Below are 23883 nucleotides of genomic sequence, written 5' to 3' on the forward strand. Positions count from 1 at the left end.
GTTTATAAATGTGATCATGGTTGTCAACACCAGCACCACCACACATGTTTTTCTCTTGGTACTGTTTGCAGTTGTTTCATATTGATGGCTCTGATGACAATGAATTACTCTTTATTATTCACTAATGGTTCAATTACTTCTTTTTTCTGTATTTTCAATTATCACCATTTTTTGCAGTATTATTTTAAATTTACTGCATCGGGAAGAGCCTGAAAAACAAAACAAAACACCACCACCACCACCACAACAACAAAAAGCCAATATAACTTAACACAGATCATGAAGCGAGCCTCTGTGGCGACCCCTTGTGGCCAGGGAGCAAGCTGAAAGTAGCTTTATGCATCTTATTTTCTTAAGTGGTGCTAAAAAACTAAAAGTGTAACCCTTGACATAATTTCCTAAACAAGCACAAACATAAGACAAAGTTACACACTAGAAGTTATAAAATCCTGTTGTTTTATTTGGTTTCTATAATAAGTTTTACATGTTCGTCCACAGAGAACCACAACAGTCAGCTCTCCTATTTATCAATCCCCAGTTTCATCCAAAAATGTCTTTCTCCAATTCTTCTATATTTGTTGACTTTCTTTTACATTTCTTCTTCTTCTTAATAAAGATGAATGCAACATTTTTTTTCAACCACTCAGCTTATCCACAAAAAGAAATTAGCTCAGCGCTAATTGTTTTTAGCATATGCCAGTGGTTGTATTACCAAACAGTGCATGCTGACATGTTAGCGTCAAACATTCAAGTAAGCAATTCTGTTAAATCCTTTCATAAAAGATGTCGCCTAATAGTAAGAATTAAAAAAAAAAACAAAAAAACATTTTGCTGTTTTATGGTGTTGCTTATAACACTTAAAAAAAACCAAAAAAACGAAACAGTATGACTGAGTGCTCCATCATCATGTTTAAACTCTAATGATGTAGCGTTAAATAAAAATGAAGTGCTCTGTTTCACTTTTGGATATTATTATGGATTAAAAACAACTATGACATGAAATCAAATGACCTTCAAGTCTGCAGACGGTTTCCCTCAGAAACAAGCTGATATGTAAATAAAGAGCAGATATGAAGTGACTGGTAAAAATTTATCAAAGCTGGTTTGTTTTTTCACAATATGGTCGTACACGTAGCTCTGCATTCATTTATTATAACACACCGAGTAATACAGAAGAGTTTTAGAAGCCGAATTTAGATGTGACTATAGTTTTGGCCAGCACAGAGATATAAAACCTTTAGAGCAAAATTTATGTTAAAAAAACTAAACAAAAAAAACACAACAACAAATTGCATTAGTATTCTACACAGGACTATAACGCTCCACATGACAACAACTGAACAGCTTCCACGTGATGTCAGTAAACAATGTTTGAGGTTTGAAAACGTTAAAACAATCTAAAAATAACATGGAAGCAAAATATCATTTTTTTATTTAAATTAGAGACTAAGCAGTAAAAAAGCCAAGTATTAGTAACATCAAAAAAAATAAGAGGACATATAGGAGTCATTGCTAAAAAAAAAAAAAAAAAAAAAAAAAAAAAAAAAAAGACCTTAAATGAGGTTAGTGGGATTTTTTTTGCTTTATCTTCTTTTTCCTTTCTTTTGTAGAGAGGGGAAAATAAACAAAAACAAAATAAACTTACAGAAAAATAATATTGGTATGTGAATTTAAATTCTGTTTCGACTCACAATTTCAAATTTTTACATCTCCATTTTAAAATATGCACTACTAAAGAAAGAGTTGAACATTTTGGGAAATGCATTTAGTGTTTCATCAATACCATTTTAAAACACTAACAAAATTAAGCCAGTGAAGGGCCTTAACACGTCATTCATTTAGTGGCCAACAGGGGGCAGCAACTCTGGTTTCACAACTGTATAGATGTCTAAAGGAAATGGCTCTACGCTCTTTTAATCTGTGAGAGTTTACAGATTAAACACGTGGCCTCGATCGCTAGTTCCACACATTAATTATGGGTCCAGTTTGTAAGTGGTGACCTCGTTAACAAAACAGAAGCTGTTTTACTTTGTAATTGACAAGTAGCTAACCTATGATTGTGCAATGTCCTTGGTTTTTTAGTCAGACCCACCCCTCATTCATCATGCACAGTTTCAAATCATAAAAATGGCAAAAACAGATAAACCCCTCGGCTCAAGCCTTCATTAACCCAAAGGTTGACACTGAGGTGGCGACGCCCATCTTTTATTTACAGTCTGTTGGCAAAAAGCATTGAAGCAAATACATTTATGAAACAGATTTCCCAAAATGTTGAACTACTTCTTTAAAAAAAAAAAAAAAAAAAAAAAAAGGTTTCTTTGTCATTTCAGAAGACGCCCAAAGCCATCTATTCATCCATCCATGGAGATGTAGCAGAATAATGCTTAACATGATGTGTTCTGAGTACACTTATGACGCAACCCATTGTATTTTTGAGCTTTTTGTTGAAGTAAATTGCTTATTTATTGGGCTTCATCTGCCTTCCATTACAGCTTTTGAGTCAAGGAAGAAAATCAGTTTCAGACAAGTCAATAAATCAGTGCAAAGTGGATGATTCATGGAAAATGCTGGCAGCTCAAACTCTCACCAAAATCACATTACATCATCAGTAATCCTCACGTCTCAGCCTTAGATGGCATTAAATCTATCAAATCACCCGTAGGGAAAGCAATTAAATAATTTGCCATCTAAAAGCAATTAGCTTTGTCATGAGCCGATCCACTGACATTTTGAGCTGGACAACACCAACATTAGCATGTCAACGATAGCAGTGACTCAACAATAAGTTTCTGGCGTCCCCAATTAAGAGCTGAAACAATTTGCCAACTGTGGCTTCTTAAAGAACGTTCATTTTCTGCTTTTCTTTGTCTTTGCCTCCAGATTTTGGATGAAATAATCTATAATGGAAACTAGTGTTAGATATTTCTTACCATTTTCTCACATTAAATGCAAGCAAAAAGCAATAAATAAATGTTAGCTGCAGCTTTAAAGGTGCAGACACACTGAATAATCATCTGTAATTAAAGGATGGATGAAAATGTGACTAAAATCTAAAAGAGGAAAAAAAAACAACCATGAAACCAAAAACAATACAAAGGAAAAATGTGCATTTGACTCAAATAAGATGTATAAAACTGATGAAGCCAAAAATCTCTGTAGTGTCTGTATTTATTGTGCAATTCAAGGTGTCTCAACACAAACACTGATCCAGATTCACTAAAGCATGAAGGAAGAGCGATGCCAAGTGTGCACACTGAGCTAAGATGAAGAGGAGGTGAATGCTTCAGGTTAGATTTAATCAATCGTGCTCATGCATTGAATTACTTTAGACAAAATATTCCTGGGTGATTCTGCAAAATAACATAGACAACAGTGAATGCATTCTGGGCTTGTATTTTTAGTCACTGCTGCAATTATTCTTGAAGGCACAGCACTGCCAGGGTCAGGTTAGTACATAAAGGAGGACTTTCCTTCCCAGAAACTCAGAACAAATCAGTAAGAAAGCAGGAACGAATGGATGAGTCCTGCAGTTAAAGGGGGAGTACCTGAAATTTGCAGTAAAGATGGTTGATTGCTTGCTCATTACTCTTTTTAAAGGCTGCAAATAAATTTCCAAAGCATCCCCAAATAGAAAGTAATAGTGGTGCAATTAAATCAGGAGATAGCCCTGCAATGCAGTCTTAGTGAATCTGGACCTGAGTTCATTGATCATCAAGTAACTTTAAGGGTTTATGCAGTTCTGAATGTAAGAGGTACAATAAAAAAAGAAAAATGGCAACAGACCCGTCTGACACGGTGCATAGACTGAAATGCATAATATACACACAGATTTGACAATCTGAACCGTGGCTTACAGAGCAAATGGCATTTCTAGAAACTATCGGCCTGGGCTACATGAAGCTGCCAGCTTTGGTCTACCGAATAATCTGACTGCAACACAAGAAAGAGCGCAATATATATTAAAAAAAATAAGTAAATCTAACAGAAACATAATTGTAAGTTCTTTCTAGTTAAAAGACTATGGCATCTGTCATTGTCCATTTCAGTCGGCAGATTATTATTGGGGGGGGTGTACTTTTTTTTTTTCCCGCTGAGGGTGGCACATGATGTCATAAGGGCTCGTGTTCGTTTACAGTTTGCATGTCTGCAAGCTCAGCAGTTGTCCCATGTTTGTCGTTTGAGGTGAGTTCCAGTGCTGTACAAGAAGAGGCATGCAGCCCTACAAGTTGCATGCACGCCGGGGTGGAAGCGTCAAGTCCACTCCTGATCGAAGCTCAAAGATTAGGCTCAGACATTTATCGTTAAAGCAATGAAATGTAACAGTGTCCTGATTGAAAACTTTTTACACGGTGAAGCATCTGTTAGACTTCCTGCCTCCTCTGAAGGTTATTTTAATTTTCTTTTTCTTTTTTTACACAACCATCAATGGGACTAGTTTGAGACATTAGAGGACGACAATGCAACATTTAACTAAATGCAATTGTTCACGAAGAAGAAGAAATGCGTAGTTCTCGTCTTGCCACTGATATGAACACACAAAGAGTGGCAATGAATTTACCACCAACCTGTATGGGTTTCTTCAGGGGGCAACTCCTAGGCAGGTTAACGAGGGAAAACAGAAAATAAGTGCTCCTGCTGGTGACCAATGGAGTCCAACATGAAGGGAGGTGGTTAAGATTGTGACAGGAAAAAACAAGTTCCAGTCCCGGTTTGGATAGCAGGTAAACAACCAAAGCCACCTCTCTGTGTTTTTTTTGTTTTTTTTTGGCGCTCATGTTTCCATTTTTGCAATTTTCCTGGCCAGTGTCAGACCTTTACTGGTTAGAATGGAATGACCAGAAGAGATGGACTTTAAGCCTAGCCCTGGATAACTGGACTGCTATCAAGGTCACATCCAGCCCAGGCTGGACATGTGTAAAGCTGGAAGAAGAGAGGAGACTTGTTAGAGGATGGCTTGTGGCCTTAATAGCTGGCCTAAAATTATCCTCCATGACGATTGTAGCATCTAGTACATTAATCTGCGTGAATACTCCTCCGTATTTTAAGTTCCATGAAGGGAGCCGGGAGCGTTTCAGTGCCCACCTTGCAGGGTTTGTTTGGTGGCTCGGGTAGGTCTGGGTGGATCAGGACTGAACTGTGGGTTGGCTGGTGACTGCGGGCTGGTTTCTCTCTGGGTCGCTGGCAGCAGTCAGATGTGGCTGGGTCATAAGAGGGGCGCAGAAGGCTGAAGGCGGAGGAAAGAGGAAGTCAAAATCAGATTTAAAAACAGCTATATCAGGTTAATTACAATGTTAATGACACTTCAAGAAGCTTCAGTCTTTTCTTCCAGTCTTGGCAACTGTATATCCAACCTTAGCGCATACTGCTGCAGAGACAAGTAAGTGAAAATCCAACTATGAGGTTGTTTAGAATAAGCTTTTCATGTTTGTTTTTTTAATCCCCTGGTAGCTGCTGACTGCTCCACTCTGTATGTAGGGCAGAGGGACACACATACCAACACCTTATCTAACAACCTAAAACTAAATACCCTTTGGCTTTGCAAATAATGCACTGCTACGCTATCTTGCACCTAATCCAAAAGTGCTATCCTAACTCTACACAATTTAAATTAATTTATAGTATTGGTATCCTCGTTGTAACGGACATTTGATTTAATACTTGCGTTGGTGTGTCTGCACTGCTCTGCCAACACATGTGAAACTGAGATGTTTATGTTGGAATTGGAGCCAATAAATATTTTAAATATCTTACTGAGGGGGGGAAAAAAAGACTTCACAAGCAAGAGAAAACTAGTATCAATCTACATTAGCAGGCCTATAGCCCACACTGTAGATTTAACACTGTACTGTAAATCAAGGAATTAAAAGTTAATATTTAATGACTGTGACTAGCCAAGTCAAAATGACCCTGAGAAATGAACAAAATAAGCTGTTTGTCTGTGCAACCCAACCATAAGTTAGAACCACACAAAGCCCAACCACACAGACCACTTTCTCAGTATGTTCAAACCAACTGTTTATATTCCAAGATTCACTTTTAAAATTATCATCCTTTGTATCTTACCTTCCTGCTTTTGCTAGTTGAGGCTTGTCCACACCATCACTTTCCTGTGGGAGAAGACAAACGCACACACTTTCAAAAGAAAGCCAAACATTGACATACGGAGCATGAAATAAATAAGGTATAACTCTTCTGCCCTATTGTAAGGCCTCATCTTATTCTAAGAAAAAGCAAATCTCTTATTTTATCTGTAGTTTTTAGGGGAACTTACCTTTAAAAACTTTCTTATCATACAATAGACCTGGAAATTACTTCAAAAATATATAACTAGTTTTATGTTTTAAGTTTTAAACAGCAAGCTATAAATTAGCCAAAGGGAACAAAGCTATTACAAGAGGGGGAAAAGGGTCATCAGTTTGTTTTTCCCCATCTTACAAATGTAATGTTGTGCAAAGTTAACTTTCACATTTCGGTGAATGTGATATAACACTCCATATCCCATCTGAATAACTTAATTTGGACCTCCCTTTTCACAGGACAAATGCTAACAATATCCCATAATCGTATCATCTGACAACAAACAGAAATAATGAGCACACAACAATATTGTACAAAGTGCCACGAACACGACATTACCATGCTCACGTTATGACAGCACCTAATGTGACACGGGTAAGGAGCAGAGAACAGACCAATATTAATAAGAGACATGCAGGTGCAAGACGACTAGAACAACACAGTGACTGATGCAGTAAATGTGCATGACGATGGTAAGTGGACAGCAGGAGCAGATTTTTTACGGATGAGTGAATAAGCAGAAGCTGCATGCTGCCAGGCAGGCAGCGGACATGCAACACAGAGCGTGAAGATGGGTGAGGATGGGCCAAGACAGCTTTGTTTACGTGACAGCATGGATGCATGACAACGTGACAGAAACACTAGATGTGGGTCTTACAAGTCATTTTAAATCTGGTACGCTCTCCCCAGGTCTATCTTCCACTACTGGGTTGACTGAAGTTGGCGACTGGGGCTCAGGTGGCGGCATTGGCATAGGCAGGGGGATGGGCATGCTCTGTCCTTCTGGGGTTTCTGGACCCAGATTGGATGTAGGCTGGCCTATGATTACTGTGTTACCTGTTGGATTGGAGCATGAAAACACGAATCCTGAAGCGTAAGAGCATGTTTAATCCACTGATGGTGCAACAGAGACCTCAGGGCTGAGTTTGATTGTTGTATTTATTTATTAAAGTTAGAAAGCAAGAAGTAAAATATTTCTTTTAAAGAAAAGCTCAATTTAAAAGCAATAAATAAAGAAATAAACAAACAAACACCTGAGCATGTTACAGTTTATGCATCCGTTATGCTTTGAAGCTTTACCACACGTTCAGATTTTAAGACACAGGTCGTTCTGTAAAATGTGTACACACAGAAAAAGTCCCCACTTCAGCAGCCCTGCTGAAAGAAAAGAGCTACATCATGAAGAAACAGTTTAACAGTTTTATTGAAACGAGCCAGAGGAGAGGCGTTTGTAGCTTCTTGTGCTCTACAGCCGCATCCAACTGAAATATTTGCAGACTTTACAGTATTTCTTTTTAAAGAGCTCTACAAATTGGCATTGCCACATCACTTAATGTGATTAAATGCCTTTTTCCCTTCGTTTCTGAGGCCTTGATTATACTTTCTGCATCTGTGAGCCCGCTAGGGTCAGTGTGGATGTCTGTATGCTGGCCAATTTCTTGTGACCCCACAGGACTTTAAATTACAATGCACCAACTGTGTACGCGCCCCAGATGGCAAATTTCAAGCAGACTTCAAAGAAATATAACAGCAATGACTACTCAAGTGTCTCCAGCTGTCTGGAGTCTAATCAAAGCTTGAGCTGTCAGCACTATTGGTCTCAGCACACTGGGTCTCACTCCATTTATTAACACTTCTGAATAGTTTCTGAAACGCACATGTCACAGAGTTCTACTGATTCTATGTAGAATAAATTTGTGCAAGCACTGATTCCATGTTACAGATCACATGTACACAGCCTCAGGCTCATATTCTACCCGAGAACATTTACTGGATGACTTTATCAAAGTGGTTGACATTTAATAAGTGGTGGCTACATTTTTTTGCCTCTATGAAGCAAGTTAAAAAAACAAAAAAAACCACGACTTTATTTGTTTTAGCTATTGGATGCCAAATACCAATTCAGACTTGATCACAATTCAAAAATTACAATTTAGTACACATCTGATGAGAAAATAAATAAAAGTCACACCTGATGAAGAGCAAGTGTGCTCGAATTTTCATGGTGCAACAAATCTGAACCATTAAAACTGAAAAATATTTATACATTTCATCCCAAGCTCACATTATTTAGTTCAGCTTGAGCCGACATGATGGAAAAAGAGATTGTAGCCAACAAATAATCACACCAGAGGAAGTAAAAGCCCACCAGCGCACGCTCATTTGCCTTGCTTGGTCTGCTTTTGGCAGCGGCTGACAGCGTCAGTTTGTTGTCACCCGTCAGCCCTCAATAACTTTCCCCATTCCCTTTGTGGCTGCCTCCTGAGGCATGCTAGTTTTTTTAAATACTGCTCCCATAACTACGCCCACAGACCTCACACAGTGGAGGCTGTGGCCTGTGGGGGTGTGGTTGGTGAGTGCTTGCCCTTGTGAAAAAGACTTCACAGTCTAATCCAGTGACCCTGCGATGTCAACCAAATCCATCATTTTTTAATTATCTTATTTGGGTTTCAACTGAGTTGTAATTAAAAACTTGTTCTTGTTTCCAAAGTTATCAGTAACAATGTTAAATAACCTTGGATTATGATTTTTCTTACCTCCGTCCTGATCTGCTTTGATCTGGGCCTCCAGGTCTTCGGGGTTGACGTACTGGTAGTTTTCATCGTCATCTGGAGGTTTGCACTTCCCGCAGCAGAAACAGCAGCAGCAGCAACAGCAGCAGCAAGTGAATAATGTACAGCACAGCACCAGACCCTACAGGGATTAACATGCAAACAGATTGTTAGGATCTAAAAGAACTTTAATCTTAATCTCCAACAAATTGTTGACAGCAAACAGTGAGGATTTCATCCAATCCTTCATAAACAGATTACAGATGTCATTTTGCACAGTCAGAGCTGCTGTCACCATATTCAGGACTCATGAATGTGTAACAATCATAATTCATCTAAGACAATCACATAAGGAAAGAAAGAAATAAAGAAAAACACTCCCCAAAATGTTTAACTTTGTAATTTCCCTAAATGGATTTTAGAGACACAGAACATCTTGAGCGCAGGGACTGTAAAACCACATTACAAGCCTCACAAAGCCAGCATTCACTGCAGTTATGTTTGCACTCACTGTACTGTTATCCATCCCTAAAAACACTGACTATGAGGCACAGATGGAAAAGGTGCATTTCTGCAGACGCAGAGGGTGACAGCTCTCACCAGCAAGAAAACATCAGGTCACGTTTCACATTGTACTCACACTACAAAGATTGATCTAGCCTACTATAATCTGTAGCCATGATAAAAAAAAAAAAGAAAAAAGAAAGAAAATGTGCCACCAATCAGGAATCAGGCTGGTAAAGCACAAGGTGCTGGAAAATTAGTCATGTGTGCAACTCCTTTATAAAACTGAACACTACTTTGCTAAAAAAAAACAAAAAAAAAAACCTATTAGCTCAGTTAACGGTTACAGATTATTATAAAATCAAAAATAATCCTGTTTAGCACCAACAGCAGGTCAGTTTATTCTACCAGACTTCTAATACACAGACCTTGAACTGCATTTACAATGTGTTGCTGTTACAATGTGCAGCACTAAGTACACATTTACTCATCTTTTGAAGTACACTGCACATTACCAAATAAAGGCATAAACCATTTAGTCCCAAAATGGTCAAATATATTTAGTAAATCCAGCTGAGCCACTTTCACACACGGCTGGGTTGTTGGGACAATGCTGGGAGAATCAGGTCTGCATATTTCACAGGAAGTAGCCAACTACAGATGTGTGCTGCCTTAGAAGAGCACGTATAAGTCAGGACATATATTTCTTTATTCTCACCTAGGCTTAATTGGACATTAAGCCTATGTGTATCAGTGGGCTGTCAGGTTAAGGACCTTTGTACTCTGAGACAAAGCTCTTTAGGATAATATCGAGAATGTTTGAAAACAGTTTAGAAGTCAGTGACTGCACACAAAAACACAAACCTTAAACCACCATTTGGACATGAGAAAGTAGTATTTGACGCTCTCCTCTCCAAACTGTTCGGACACATAAAGGCCCATGGAGCCATATTCGTCGTAAATCTTCCTCTTGTTCTCATCATTTAAAATTGAGTTCGCGTTGTTGATCTCCTTAAACTTCTCCGCTGCCTCCGGGTTGTCTGGGTTCTTGTCCGGGTGGTACTTCAGTGCTAGTTTTCTGTCAGGAGAGAAAGGAAAAGATAAACAAAATTATTGATCGTCTGCTCCAACTGTGCCAGAAAGAATCTGCTGCAAGTGCGAGTGAGAAAGAAATATCATATGGTTCCATCACAGGCTCAAGCCCAGGATGTCATGGTTTAAAATTACATACACATAAAATTACAACCATATTATCTTCCACCACTTTCAACTCTAATGACTGGCTTAATCTTTTTCACATTATATTGTAGACTGTATACTCTACTCCTATCTAAAACTGATGAAAGTAGCCTGCACCGGTGATCAACTGACCATGGAAATAATCATAATATCCGACAGTTGTAGCCGTAAATATAACATTGAATACCTTAGTGAAAATGTCAGATGAAATTGTAAACGATTGTAAACCGTTATAAACTGCAAAGAAGGTGAAGGAAGGTCAACATGTCAGATTGGGTTCTGGAAACTTTCAAACTGTTAAAAAATAAATGAATAAATAAAAACTCTATAATGTCACAAGTCTATCCCACACATGAAACTACATTAAAGTAAACAAGCAGCAGTATTATTTGTTTGTTCCATGAAAGTAAAATGAAAGCTTTAACTGTGATTTTTGGGCAGCTAATCAATTTGCACTTTCCCTATTTTTTTCCTGAATTATAAGAATCTGAAGTGTCCAAAGAATCCCAAGTAAATGCATTACAGACATCATCTGAAATGCTTTCATGTCAGTCGTCTGCACTTTTACAAACAGAATTAACAGACAACTTGTAAAGAAATGTTTCTGAGCAGCATTTGAGTCATCTGGCAGCTTATGTGAGTAAACACTATCAGGGACACAAATACACACATGTGAACAGAGTAGTTTCCCAGTCTGTTCTGGAGAAGAAAACCACTGAAACGACTTAAAGTGGACCTATTATGTTTATTCTTGTGGCTCATATTAAACATGACCATCACCAATATTCAGATTTAAACTATATTTTTCTACTCCTGGACCTGTATGATGTGCCAACCGATGCGCTTGAGGATTGCTGGATTTGCTGCAAGCAAAAGAAACAGGTGTGACAACTTTGGTGGGGATTGCTTTAGCACTGGGACAGGAACAGAAGAAATTAAAACGGGAGGGATCTTTTCAAAGGCTTCATCTTTTCCAACTGCTACAGCATCTTGTTTTGAGCCCTCTGAGCTCCTGTAATGATATATCATAGAAATCATAATAAAGACTGACCCACTTGTACACTTCCGTCTTCAGCTTGGCAGCACTGTGCATGTGTACAACGAGCCAGAATGAGACTGAAGCGCACAAATGGCCACTACTCATACGATCAAGAATGGCAAGTTTAAACTGAGTATAAAAAGATGATCTCAGGCACAGAATCCACCTGCTGTTCAAGCCTTCTGTTTCTGTTTGCAGACAAAGAAACTTGGGAGCTGTGATCTGTGATTCATGCAAAGCCACTCTAACAGTCCAAAATTAAGAATATGGGCCCAAAAAAAAAAAAAAATTAATAAAAAGTAACTAAAGTCCAGATTACCTGTACGCTTTCTTGATTTCCTCTGCAGACGCTCCTTTCTCCAGACCTAGCACCTTGTACACACTCTCCCCAGAGGTGGACATCTTCCTTTGGGGGCGGGAGGAGTTTGGTTCAGCCATGGCTCACCTCTGTAATTAAAAGAGATCAAACTTATTAGGAGATGATGATACATAAAAAGCTCAGAATTCAAATATGATTTATTTAAAGAATCTAAACACTCAGGCCAGTGTTAATTACCAAAGTAGTGCAGAAGGTGGTTTCATAAAGGCAGAGTTAGAAGTAAATAAAAAGATACTGTTTTTCACTTTTCACTACAATAGGGAGACATAAATCAGCTGTTTAATATACCAAAGAAAAGAACAAAATAAAAGAAAATAAAAGTGCTACTACACACAAACAAAAAAAACATAATCATAACCTCTCTGTCGTTCAGCGTACCTCAAGTTTATGTCTGACCTTTATTTTTTTGGTTCACTACAGTGCTTGCTTAAAATGCAATTTTCTCTAACAGTGAACAAACAACAGCTTTAAAAACCCAATGTAGAACAAAAAGATGAATTGACGCAGTTGGCCAAGCTCTGGTGAACATACTGGAACATTTACCAGCTAAAGAGCCACATATTTAAAGACTGCATTTAAAATAGGGGCATAACTTCCAGGTCTAAAAAGTGGAGCCAATATGCAAGGGCCTGGAACGTGTATGCTTTCTAATGACAAGCAACGGTGACTGCTCAAGTTGCAGATGTACAGTTGCATGTTACACAGGAACTGTGTAGCATTAGATTGTCTCAGTTGCTTTCGACTGACCAGTTGTTTCCCCATTTCTCAGCCTGTCCTCATGTCTTCTGGTTTCAATAAGCTAAGATCACTATATCAAAAAGCTCAGTGCTGGACTTCACAGGCCAACGTGTCACATCACGATGGCCGTCTCCAAAAACAGACTTCATTTCCTTCATTAACCACCAATGATGATGTTGCTGTAACACAACTTTATGCAACAAGCTTCACCAATCAGCTTAAACTTAACAGTAATTAGTTCTATTGCACCTTCTGGGCAAATCCTGTCTTTTTAAGGCAGCTTTTGTTGTGCACATCTTCAAGGCAAATGCAGTTATTTTTGTCCTCTCCGCCTCCTTCAGTGAAAATGCCGAGAGAAAAGGCTATAACATCACACTAGCAACTCTGAGTATGCAAGCCACTGAGAAGAGAGTAGGAGCAGCCTCCTTTATGGAGGCAATGAATCACAGAAGTATTTCGAAGCAGAGAGTTAGCGTTTCACAATTACTCCATACAAAATGGATTTCTGATGAACTACGATTACTGTACGCGTACACAAATACACTCACATTGAGTCATACTGAGCCACACGAATAATGCCACCCAGGTCATTGACTAAAGAAGATTACATTTTGCTGATCTCACAGATTACCCGTCCAAGTCCATGTCAGACAGGGCCAACGTTCTGGTCAGAGGCCAGCAAGACAACTCCACAGATATGTGCAACAAACCAATCAACTGTCACAAGCGTTTAACTGTAACTCTTGTAATTCTACATCCTGAATCCAAGGAATCCTTGTCAGTAAATAATTAACACAAAAATGAAACACAACTAAGAGATGTATTCACACAGGATTAATATTTCCATCTGGCACACTTTGCCTTTGGGATTTATATTCTACTCATTACAGATGAGGCAGATTTGCAAAAGGATTAAATTTAGATGAATATGTAACTGTTACTAATTAGAGAGACCACAGCTAACACTACAGATTTGTGAATGGGGCTTTTGTTATGTCATCTAACCATTACAAAGTGCATCCCATTAATATATGAACTCCGATATTAACTTTATCAATAATGTACCATTCTGAGTAATGTCTGTAAGAATTAACTAGTTCCTCTCATTTAATTGTGCAAACTGAAACATGTTTTTGAAGTTATTATAATTAAGCGGGATCTACTATGCTTATTTCTTGCTCCATATCTTATTTTTGTTTTACTCCTGGACTAGAGTAGCTTTGCATGAATCAAAGATTAAAGTAATCCTTATTTATGTTATACTGGGCTTTGGTCCAGCCCCTTAATTCATTGGTCTGAAAAACAAAACAAAAGCTAATAAAATGGTCAGACATAACAGAAATGCATATCAGATAAGCAAACACTGACTCTCTGCCTTTAACATATACAGGAACCCTGGAATATCTTCACGTGTTGAACCTGAACCTCATTTTGTGCCATTTAATGGCAAGCAAATGTTTAACTGCAAACAAAACATCTTGTGTTGCTAAAATAAGATCCATATCCTAAGGGTGTCCTTCAAAGAAAAGCCTTTGCTTCTTTTATCAAATCTGCAGTTTAATGTTAATTTTCCATTTAATAAGGGGGAAAAGATCAAATCCAGTTCAACCTCTAGCTCAGAACCAGTGAGAGAAAACAACTTTGTTGATATTGCCTTCTCATCCAGTTAGTTAAGAGCCCCATGTTGTGAAAACAAAATAACAGGCTTCACACTGCTTATGTGGATTTGCAATTTTAACAGATGGTACTTAAAGGTAGCATATTTTATTCTCTTGGTTCCTAATTCAGTCAGATCTACAGATTTAGGTCACTTTAGAGTTCATATAAACACAGAACAGACAAAACCAAACCTCTGGTTGTATGACGAATATTTTTGGAAAAACTGCAGCTCATAAACGTGAAACTCAAGTTCTCTCAGCTCAGTGGATTCACAGCTGGCTGATTTAGGAAATTACCTTGCTCTGGTAGGAGTGTCTCTGCAGGATAACACTGATAACACATTCAATTAAAGAAAAAAAATAATAAAATAAATGGCATTGAAGTAATTTATATTTCACTGCATAAAATAAATCGGTACAGGAGGATACATTTTAGAATGAACTCCTCAGTCGATAAGCAGAAGTGTCATAATGAGCACACGTGACAAACACCATATTGTCTGCCAGACTGTACTGCTGGAGGACTCTCACATATTGCATAACAAAGTATGTTTATCACCCTTTGATTACAAAGCATTTGTTAATTCTTCTTACAGTCCGACTTTCCATTTACAAGTAAGTGTTTATGTGTTCTTTCCCACTTTCTGTATATCCACCACTTTGGACCTCCATCAGTTTGCCTACTGCACCGACAGGTCAACAGAGGACACCATCATCACAGCGATCCATGGTGCCATGACTCATCTGGACAATCCCAGCTCTTATGTCAGAATGATGCTCAGTGGCTTTGTACCTGTACTAAGCACAATGACAACAGTGCATCTAATCTTAAAAAAAAAAAATAAAAAATAAAAATCTATTTGAATAATAATAATAATAATATCAAAAATATTATACAGATGTATTGCTATCTAAAGCAATAACATAATAACTGGGTTGTACTAAAAATGCACACTGGAGACTGGAAAAAAAAGAAGACAAAATCCAGTAAGGCTTTTGACTGTAATAAACCCTCCAAATAAGAGTTCAAAAAGGACAATTTTTCCTCTGTGATGGAAGCTCTGCAGGCCCAGATGGCGTTTCTGCTGGAGCCAAGAGAGCTGATGTAAATACATCTCCAAACATGGTGCACAAAACAAGGAGCAGGCATGCAGGCAGGAGGGGCAGCATTTATACAGACAAGCCTTCAATATTCCTCCTAAAATAATCCTTTGTGATCACCGAGCCGCTCTGAGGAAATGTACTACGCTTTGATCAAACTGCAGCTCACAGTGAAGCAATCGATCGAGGCCCACTCAGCCAGGTCTATTAGGTTAATTAGCCAACTGCAGTCTTTGTGGTGCAGACTTTAGAAATCCGGCCAGCATGTATGCAAATGGAGCTCACTGATATGAAACGACAATATGAAAATGAACCAACAGGAGTACAAAAGCTGGAAACGCAGGAAAGAGAAAGATGCAAAGGAGTCACTGCTAAGCATTAGTCAATGAGCCTTTTAAAGGGAAGATATTTATGAAATTTTAACCATCAGTTGATTGAAGTTTTTCGCTGAGACAGTGTCAGATTAGAGATAAAGGCAATCAGCGACAGAAAGTGAATGAGTTTTATACAGGTCTAGCTGACAAAATGAGACACTTTCAGCCAAAAACACAAGCAGGTTTGTGGTAGAGATAAGCGTGAACAGTCAACTAGATGATCAAACCTTGCTGCTCTTGTTTGCTGTTTACCAGAAATACTAGATGATTAATCTACTCGTGTAAAATAATATTAACCTACAACACCACGTGCCACTAATCAGGGCTGCAGAGCCTCTATCTTTGAGATGGGAAGATGTAAATAGATGTAAATATGCAAGATAGGTTGACAGCCCTGTGAAGCAGCAGAATTCCAACTACAGCTTAATATCGCTTTTTTTTTTTTTTTAGGCCATATCGCAATACACGATATTTATATCATGATATGTTTAAATAACCTCCAAAAACAAATGTTATTTTCAACCATATAGTGCCTAGAATTGGACTGGTGTCCACATTCAAATCGACCATTCAATTTTTTTTTTCTACTTTGAATACAAAAAATCTGAATGAATTGAAATGTTTTATTTTAACCATCAGTTGCACACAGAGGTTTTTCACAAATGGCTATAGTGTGACAGTAAGCCTCTTTCTGTGGTCAACACTAGGCCATTTTAACAAATGAGTACATCAAGCAAATAAGCAATAAAACAACTGAAATTAAAAAGATGCTCTTTTGTACTTGTAACATATAAAAATTGTAAAATTAAAAAATGTGATTAATAATGCATGGGAGAAAAAAAAAAATCTCAGTGAATTACATGCAGACATGCTCAATGGTTATGATAAAGCCACTTTAACCATCGTAACCACAGCCTTTAACCACAGCCCGGCATAATATACAAAGTCAGCCACAGATTAACCACTAAATCACAGAAAAAGAGGGCTCTGCATGGACAAGCACCAACATACATCAGTGATCTTTTACATCCTTACATCCCCAGCAGGTCCCTGAGGTCATGTGATCAGGACTTGCTGGTTGTCCAGCACACGAGGTTGAAAACAAAAGGTGACAGAGCTTTTGTAACTGTGGCCCCCAGACTTTGGAACGCTCTCCCATTGAGCTTGAGATCTGTGGACTCAGTCATGTCTTTTAAAAAAAACAGCTAAAAACTGATCTTTTTAAACTTGCTTTTGGTTGATTTTTGTTTTTATGTTTTAGCTTCTGTGAAGCACTTTGTAATTTTATCCTTGAAAAGGTGCTATATAAATAACATTTTACTTTACTTTACTTGTTTTCAACTGTAGATTAACCATCGAATGTTAAGAGAATTTTCATTTCCTGCACTCATTCTACAGCTTAAAATAAATATTCAATTTTTTAATATCCTGCTTGTTACGGGATAATGTGTGGATAGCTTCCAGTACTTTTTCCTTCCAATTTTACATTCATTTCTTAGACTTGAAGCCCAAGAAGCCCTGCTACAACAGCTTTTCTTCGTATTGGGAAAAAACGGAGATGAATTATTCTTCTTAAGATGCCACAGGCTGTTCATCATTTTTATAAAAGAAATGTTTAATAAATGTGCACACTTTCAGAATATGCTTCTTTACATTAAAAGAAAGGGCTGTTGTTTGTTTGCTGTGTGTGTGTAATATTCTGGACTTTCAGATATTTTACACACCTTTATTTTTGAATGTGAGACACAAACTTGACACTTGTTGAATCCTAAATAACCACAAAGTGAAAGTCATAAGGACATAAATGTTAACTGTAATTTAATGGCTTACTTTTACAATGCCCTCTCTTTGCCACTAGCTATAAACTGTCAAAGCAAAGCAAGAAAACAAACAAACAAAAAATAACACAAATGGCACAAGTAAATGTCTCTCTCAGTTTTAAAGTGGCTTTAATAAATTCTAGTCCTAGAATGTTGACATTTGCTTGTCTCACTCAAAAATCTCCGCTTCCACTTCAATAATCCAAACTGAGCTAGACTGACTATTCAATTGAGGTTTATTTATTTATTTACAATAAATAAACCCTACAATAATACAAAGAAAACAGAAAACTCCAATAATCATATGACCCCCTTTGAGCCAGCACTTTAGTGACTATGGGAAGAAAAAACTTCCTTTTAAAAGGAAGAAACCTTCAGCAGAACCAGGCTCAGGGAGGGCCAGCCATGTGCCGCAACCATTTGGGCATGAGGGGAGGGAAATGGGACCAATAGACGCTGTGAAGGAGAGCCAGAGATTAATAATAACTAATGATTAAATGCAGAGTGGTGTATAAACACATAGTGAGTGAAAAAGAAACACTCTGTGTTGTTCATGGGAAGCCACCAGCAGTCTAGACCTATTGCAGTGTAACTAAGGGAGGATTCAGGGTCACCTGATCCAGCCCTGACTATATGCTTTACCAAAAAGGAAAGTTTTAAGCCTAGTCATAAAAGTAGAGAGGGTGTCTGTCTCCTGAATACAAACTGGGAGCTCTCGCCACACAAGATGAAGGCTCTGCCAAAAGCCAAAAGGCAGTTAATAAGATATATATTTATAATAATACTGACAAATGTACCAGCGCCTAGAACAGCAACTTAAAGAGGTAGAGGCAGGCTATGAAAAATCAATATTTAACAGTACTTATCTCCACTGATAATTGACATAATTAAATTTTAAGGGTACTTACAAGCACATTTCTACTGGTGATATTTTTGAGCACAGATAAGGAACAGATCCATATTTACGAGTACTTAAATTATCATTTTCTGAAAGTTATTATTAGTAAAGACCATAAAGGCATTTGACTTCTGCTTTGCTCCAGCTGAACTAAGCTTTTCTATTCCTTAAGAAAGGAGTGTTTGTCAAAAACCACAAGCGAAGAGAATCATGTGAGAACTGCAAGCAAAAACTCCCTAAAAAGTCCTCGATCAGTGAGGACAGCAGCTCTTAAGATAGTCTGCAACACTGCTGGGCTTAAAATAGACGTCTTTGTTGTTGAAAATAACTGTGGCTTTTAAAGGTGTGCAACATGATAACTATGTAATCGAAGCAGTCACCCTGCCACACAGTTTAACAGATCTCTGCTGGAAATTCAGTGTAACAGTGAGTTCATTATTACACAATACTGAATATAAACAGTTACACTCCTGGTATGCAGTACTGAAGCTGCTCTTAAAAAGTGCATACTTTTATATGCAGTATGTCTACCACTGGGGCCTACTGCATCTTATTATATTGCGACTTGAACTTTGACCATCTTATTGTGGGACGCTGATGAAGGAGATTGTGGCCCCAAAAGCATGCTAAATGCTTCACCCTAAAGTCTGTAACAAATTTGAAAAGGTTTTTTTTCCCTTTTCAAATTTGCAGAGCCTTTCATTTCGATTCAACTGACAAATCAGCTAAATTCAAAAGAGTTACTGCCCCCAAGTGTGTTTAAGGTCATTGTAAAGGACTTGGAGGTACCAAATATCATGTCTGATCACTTCTGACCCTGTTTTTGCCAAGTCAACCTCTCGCAACCAACCAGCTGACCAACTGACAGACAACACCGCTATTTCTCTGTATACTTAAGGAAAACCATCTTTGGCTTCCTCATTCTTCAACATCAGCTAACACTCTCCTGACAAATTAATGGGTTTAATCAGTAGCTTCAGGTCATTCTGAAATAAAATCAAGCTAATTTTGTCAATTATGTCCATTATTAGAGTTTGAAAAGAGGAACATACAGGATACGCACACTGTCCAACAACATCTCAATCACACGCCGTTACTCCTTGATCAGTCAGATTTGCCCCTCACTCTTCACTTGCTCTCGATTTCAAAACACCAAGATAGAGATAGTGAAAAAGCCCAAGATTCATGACTGATGATGCCAAACTGACTACATCCATGTTCTGCACAGAGTCAAGAAACCAACCAGTATTCTGAGTCTGAAATAAGCTGATTACTCAAAAAGTGAGCAAAGACTCTTCGCTGTTTTTTCCGATTGTAAGCTCAACATTTTAGGTTTCTGAGTGCAGGATAGGGTGGAGAAGAGAAGGGAATTATGATAATGAACCTTTTAAATGATTATGGATTTATTTAAAAAAAAAAATAATCTGACAGTGACATTGATTCTTAAAATAACTGTTGTCATTTTTTCAAGTTTTTGGGTTTTCCCAACTTGACCTAAAGAAACAACAACAACAACTAAAGCTGCTTTAGAACAACTGAGCTTCTCCTTTAAGATCAGGGTCATATGATGGCTATTAAAGTAGATAAAATATGTCAAATTAAATTAAATGATATACAGTAAACCTTTAAGGCATCTGGGTATTTGCTTTGTTGGTAATTCAGCCTCGAACATCAACTGCTGCTGCTTTATGTATGGTCGAATGCTTTCAAGCTTCTACTATGGGGGAAAAAAGAACAGCTGTACAGCTCACAGAAACAGAACAACAGCCAGCACCACCACGAGCGTTACTGTGCACGTCAGAGTATTTAAGATCAATGTATGGTATATTGTTTAAGTTAGCAGCTCAATCATTGAGATTATTGTTAAATTTGTGAAATTATCTAATGTTACTTCTGCTATGTATGACAAAAGTAATGTTCTTCTCATTCATATGTCAAAGCTCAGTCATCTTGCTGTTGTCATCAAAATGCAAACTCAAATCTTCTTAGTCTAAAGAGAATAGTAGGGGTCTAATCCAGGGCCTTGACTTACATATTTTGAGCAAACCTGTAGAGGTTAAGGGCAGGAAGAATACAGCCTTCTAATCAAATATAGAGAATATTAATATTACAAAGAGAAATATAATAATAAAGATTAGGATCTCAATACTGTGGATGCTTAATCAGCATCCACACTAATAAATGAGACAAGAGCTAAGCCTCGTCCAATATCTAGTTTACAACAATGGAGAAAACCAGATAACCCTCACATTTGAGGAGATGAAGCCAGACAGAGAATAATATCAGTATTCCCTTAGTGAGAGATTATGTAAGTAAGGAGTTGCAGGGCACAACAATCTATATGTACACAATGTAGATCTTAAATGAGCAGGGATCTAGTCCGGGCAGGGTTTTAACCCAGATCTTCAATTTACTCAATCTTACCAAGCCTATTCTATTTTACAGCAACAGAGAAAACCAGAAAATCCTCACATTTCAGAAGGTCAAACCTGAAATTATCAAACCGTCTCACAGGTAGGCTGCAGAAGCAGGGTCTTCTTGAGAGATTAAGTGCAGAGGAAAATGGTCTTTTTCCTAATTGGGTCATTAGATCAAACCTGAATCTAAACAGCCTGAATGCAAATCAGGGGCTTAATTTTGTCGGATTCTGATTTTTCATGTATGTGTTGTATTTCATGTATGTGTTGAGTCAAGATAACCTAAATACTATTACACCTCCACCATAATTTAAGCCCACAGCAGGCAGCCCCCTGAGAGAAATGGGTTTTGTGGCATGTTAGGATAAAGATGAGGGTGTAATGAAGGAAGGAGTGGCGCGTGATTGTCGTCTGTTTGTCCTTGTGCAGCTCTAATCCCTTTTGCTAATCTCCCAGCACATGGGGAACTACTTTCTATTTTACACCCCGCCATTCATAAATCCGTGCTAGCTTGTTTTATTTGGTTTATTCTGCCATTAATTTTGTCTCCATCTTTCTTAATCAACTAAAAATAAGCATGTCGTCCTCACTGTGGCGATGACAAATAGCTAGCCTTGCTTCTATGGACATCATTCTTCCACTAAATACATTTAATTTAAAGAAAATAATTTCATTAATAAATGCACTAAAAATATGCATTAATCAACCATCAAGCTGGCAGCAACCAATGTGCATTGGACATGCAGATAGACCAGCCTCAATCTATAGTAATGGACATTTAAATGGTAAAATCACATTTAAAATTAGGAGAATTTCCACTAGACTTTTAAGACATCAGTACGAGCCAAAATAAATCCATTTCATTTTGATTACACATTTTCTTTAGTAAACCCCCCCCCCAAAAAAGCAGGATTTATTTCAACTGCAGAGCAAATTCTCAAAATTTCAATCAGTATCGAAATATATCTCGTTGCCGACTAAACTAACTCGTTATAAAGATGAGCTTCATGGTGAGGTTAACAGACTAGGGCGAACCTTAAATTGACAGATTTTTGAATGGGGTTTGGTGTACGTGACCGCGACACCTACCCACGGTTAGCTAACCTCACGCTAGCTAATTTAGTGCCGTCGAACACCTTACCTTGTGCAAACTGAACTCTGTATATCTCGCTGTAAGGTTAGCTGGATCATAGAGGCATCCGAGTTAGACTCTTAACACCCAATTAATGGTCGGAATCACGGTGCCGTTAGCCCGCTAGCAGCCCTCTGTAGCCGGCGGGTTGCTGCTTCGTGTGTGGCTCCTCCTTCCAGGAAATGAAGGAAGAAGTTGCTCTCAAGGTTTTGCCAGAGCCGATGTAGGAGAGACGCTCCACATCCATTTAATCCCGTAGCACATGAAATGGGTGCACTCAGCCGCCGAAACACCAGGGGGCGACAATCAGATACTTAGTAGTGAAGCGCCAAAGAGCTAAAATGTGATTCTAATCAAGCTTCCCATTTTAGATTAGTTTCCAGAAGCAAAGCATTTATAATGTGTCCAAAGTTAAATAAAAGCACATGCCTTTTAGTTTTTTTTTCTTACAGGAAAGCATATTTTCCCTTTTATATGTTAGAAAGTCATCATCCAGAGAAGGTATTTTAAATCTGATGAGTGATATTACATTGTGATAAAGATGAAAATGATGCTGCAATAAACTATAAAAACGTTGCAAAATTTCCTGATTCTCTCAGACTCCACTGATCAACAACAGCAGCATATCAACAGTATTTGATCCTTCCTGGTTTTATACAAAAAATCTTTTAGATATAAAATGAGATCATTTTAATATTAGTTGGTTGTTTTTCTGTTTCAAGCTTTAATTTTAATGTGTGTATTTAGGTGTTGTGTAATCTTATCTCATGTTAAAACGCTGAAACGCTGAAACTACTTTTGAATGAAGTCCATCCATACATACATCTACTTCCGCTTATTCAGGGCAGGGTTGTGGAGCATCCTAAGCAGAGATGCTCAGACCTCCGTCTCCCGGGCCACCTCCTCCAGCTTGTCCAGGGGAACACCAAGGCATTCCCAGGCCAACCGAGAGATGTAATCTCTCCAGCATGTCTTGGGCGTGCCCCTTCGGCCTCCTCCCGGTGGGACATGCCCAGAACACCTCAGCCAGGAGTCATCCTTTTCAAATGTCCAAACCACCTCAACTGTCTCCTTTCAACTTGGAGGAGCAACTCTACTCTGAGGCCCTCCTGGACAAACTCCTCACCCTTTCTCTAAGGGAGATGCAGCCACCCTACAGAGGAAGATAATTTTCGCCTCTTGTATCCGCGATCTTGTTCTCTTGGTCACTACCCACAGCTCGTGACTATAGGTGAGGGTTGGGACGTAGATCGACCCGTAAATTGAGAGCTTCGTTTTTACGCTCAGCTCTCTCTTCACCATGACGGACCAGTATAGTATCCGTATCACTGCAGCCGCTGCATGAATCTGTCTGTCAGTCTCCCACTCCCTTCTCCCGTGAAGTCTGCATCATTATTCTCTTTATTATTGACTATGATACTTTACTTTGCAAATTAACTTGATTTATTTTCAGACAGAATAAAAACATCTCAATAAACCTCTCACAAACCTCACAAAAACAAACAATGATGTAAATTAAACTCATCAGAGCTCAGTGAAGTTCAGAAGCTAAAAAACAAAAAAACACTCAAACACAATGAAAAAAAAAACACAATAAAATGTGCACATATACTGGCAATACGGCTCAACCTTAATTCTGTTAGAAACAATAATTTAATAATAATAATATTCATCATTTAGTTACATCTCTTAGTATTTGAACAATTTATGCTTCTTTTGTTTATCTAGTTGTTAT

General features: G+C 38.1%; 1 protein-coding gene across 4 annotated transcripts; it reads right to left on the reverse strand.

Annotated features, from left to right (window-relative positions):
* Positions 1–1076: 1076 nt before the first annotated feature.
* dnajc5ga (DnaJ (Hsp40) homolog, subfamily C, member 5 gamma a) lies at positions 1077–22437 on the reverse strand. Of its 4 annotated transcripts, none has more exons than XR_268108.4 (8): positions 22158–22436; positions 11951–12078; positions 10218–10431; positions 8835–8991; positions 6956–7134; positions 6064–6107; positions 5083–5224; positions 1077–4920 (listed from the first exon to the last, which is right to left on the reverse strand). XR_268108.4 is itself a non-coding variant. In XM_005464803.4 (7 exons), exons 2-5 carry the CDS (start codon positions 12067–12069, stop codon positions 6959–6961), a joined length of 666 nt encoding a protein of 221 aa, XP_005464860.1. In that variant the 5' UTR covers positions 12070–12078; positions 22158–22436; the 3' UTR covers positions 1077–5224; positions 6064–6107; positions 6956–6958. The 4 variants fall into 4 exon arrangements, 2 of the variants coding, with proteins under 2 accessions (XP_005464860.1, XP_005464862.1); XR_268107.4 differs by having other exon boundaries at positions 5013–5224; XM_005464803.4 differs by having other exon boundaries at positions 1077–5224.
* Between the last annotated feature and the right edge of the window lie 1446 nt (positions 22438–23883).

Source organism: Oreochromis niloticus, linkage group LG15, assembly GCF_001858045.2.
Source record: "Oreochromis niloticus isolate F11D_XX linkage group LG15, O_niloticus_UMD_NMBU, whole genome shotgun sequence".
NCBI classification, from domain to species: Eukaryota; Metazoa; Chordata; class Actinopteri; order Cichliformes; family Cichlidae; genus Oreochromis; species Oreochromis niloticus.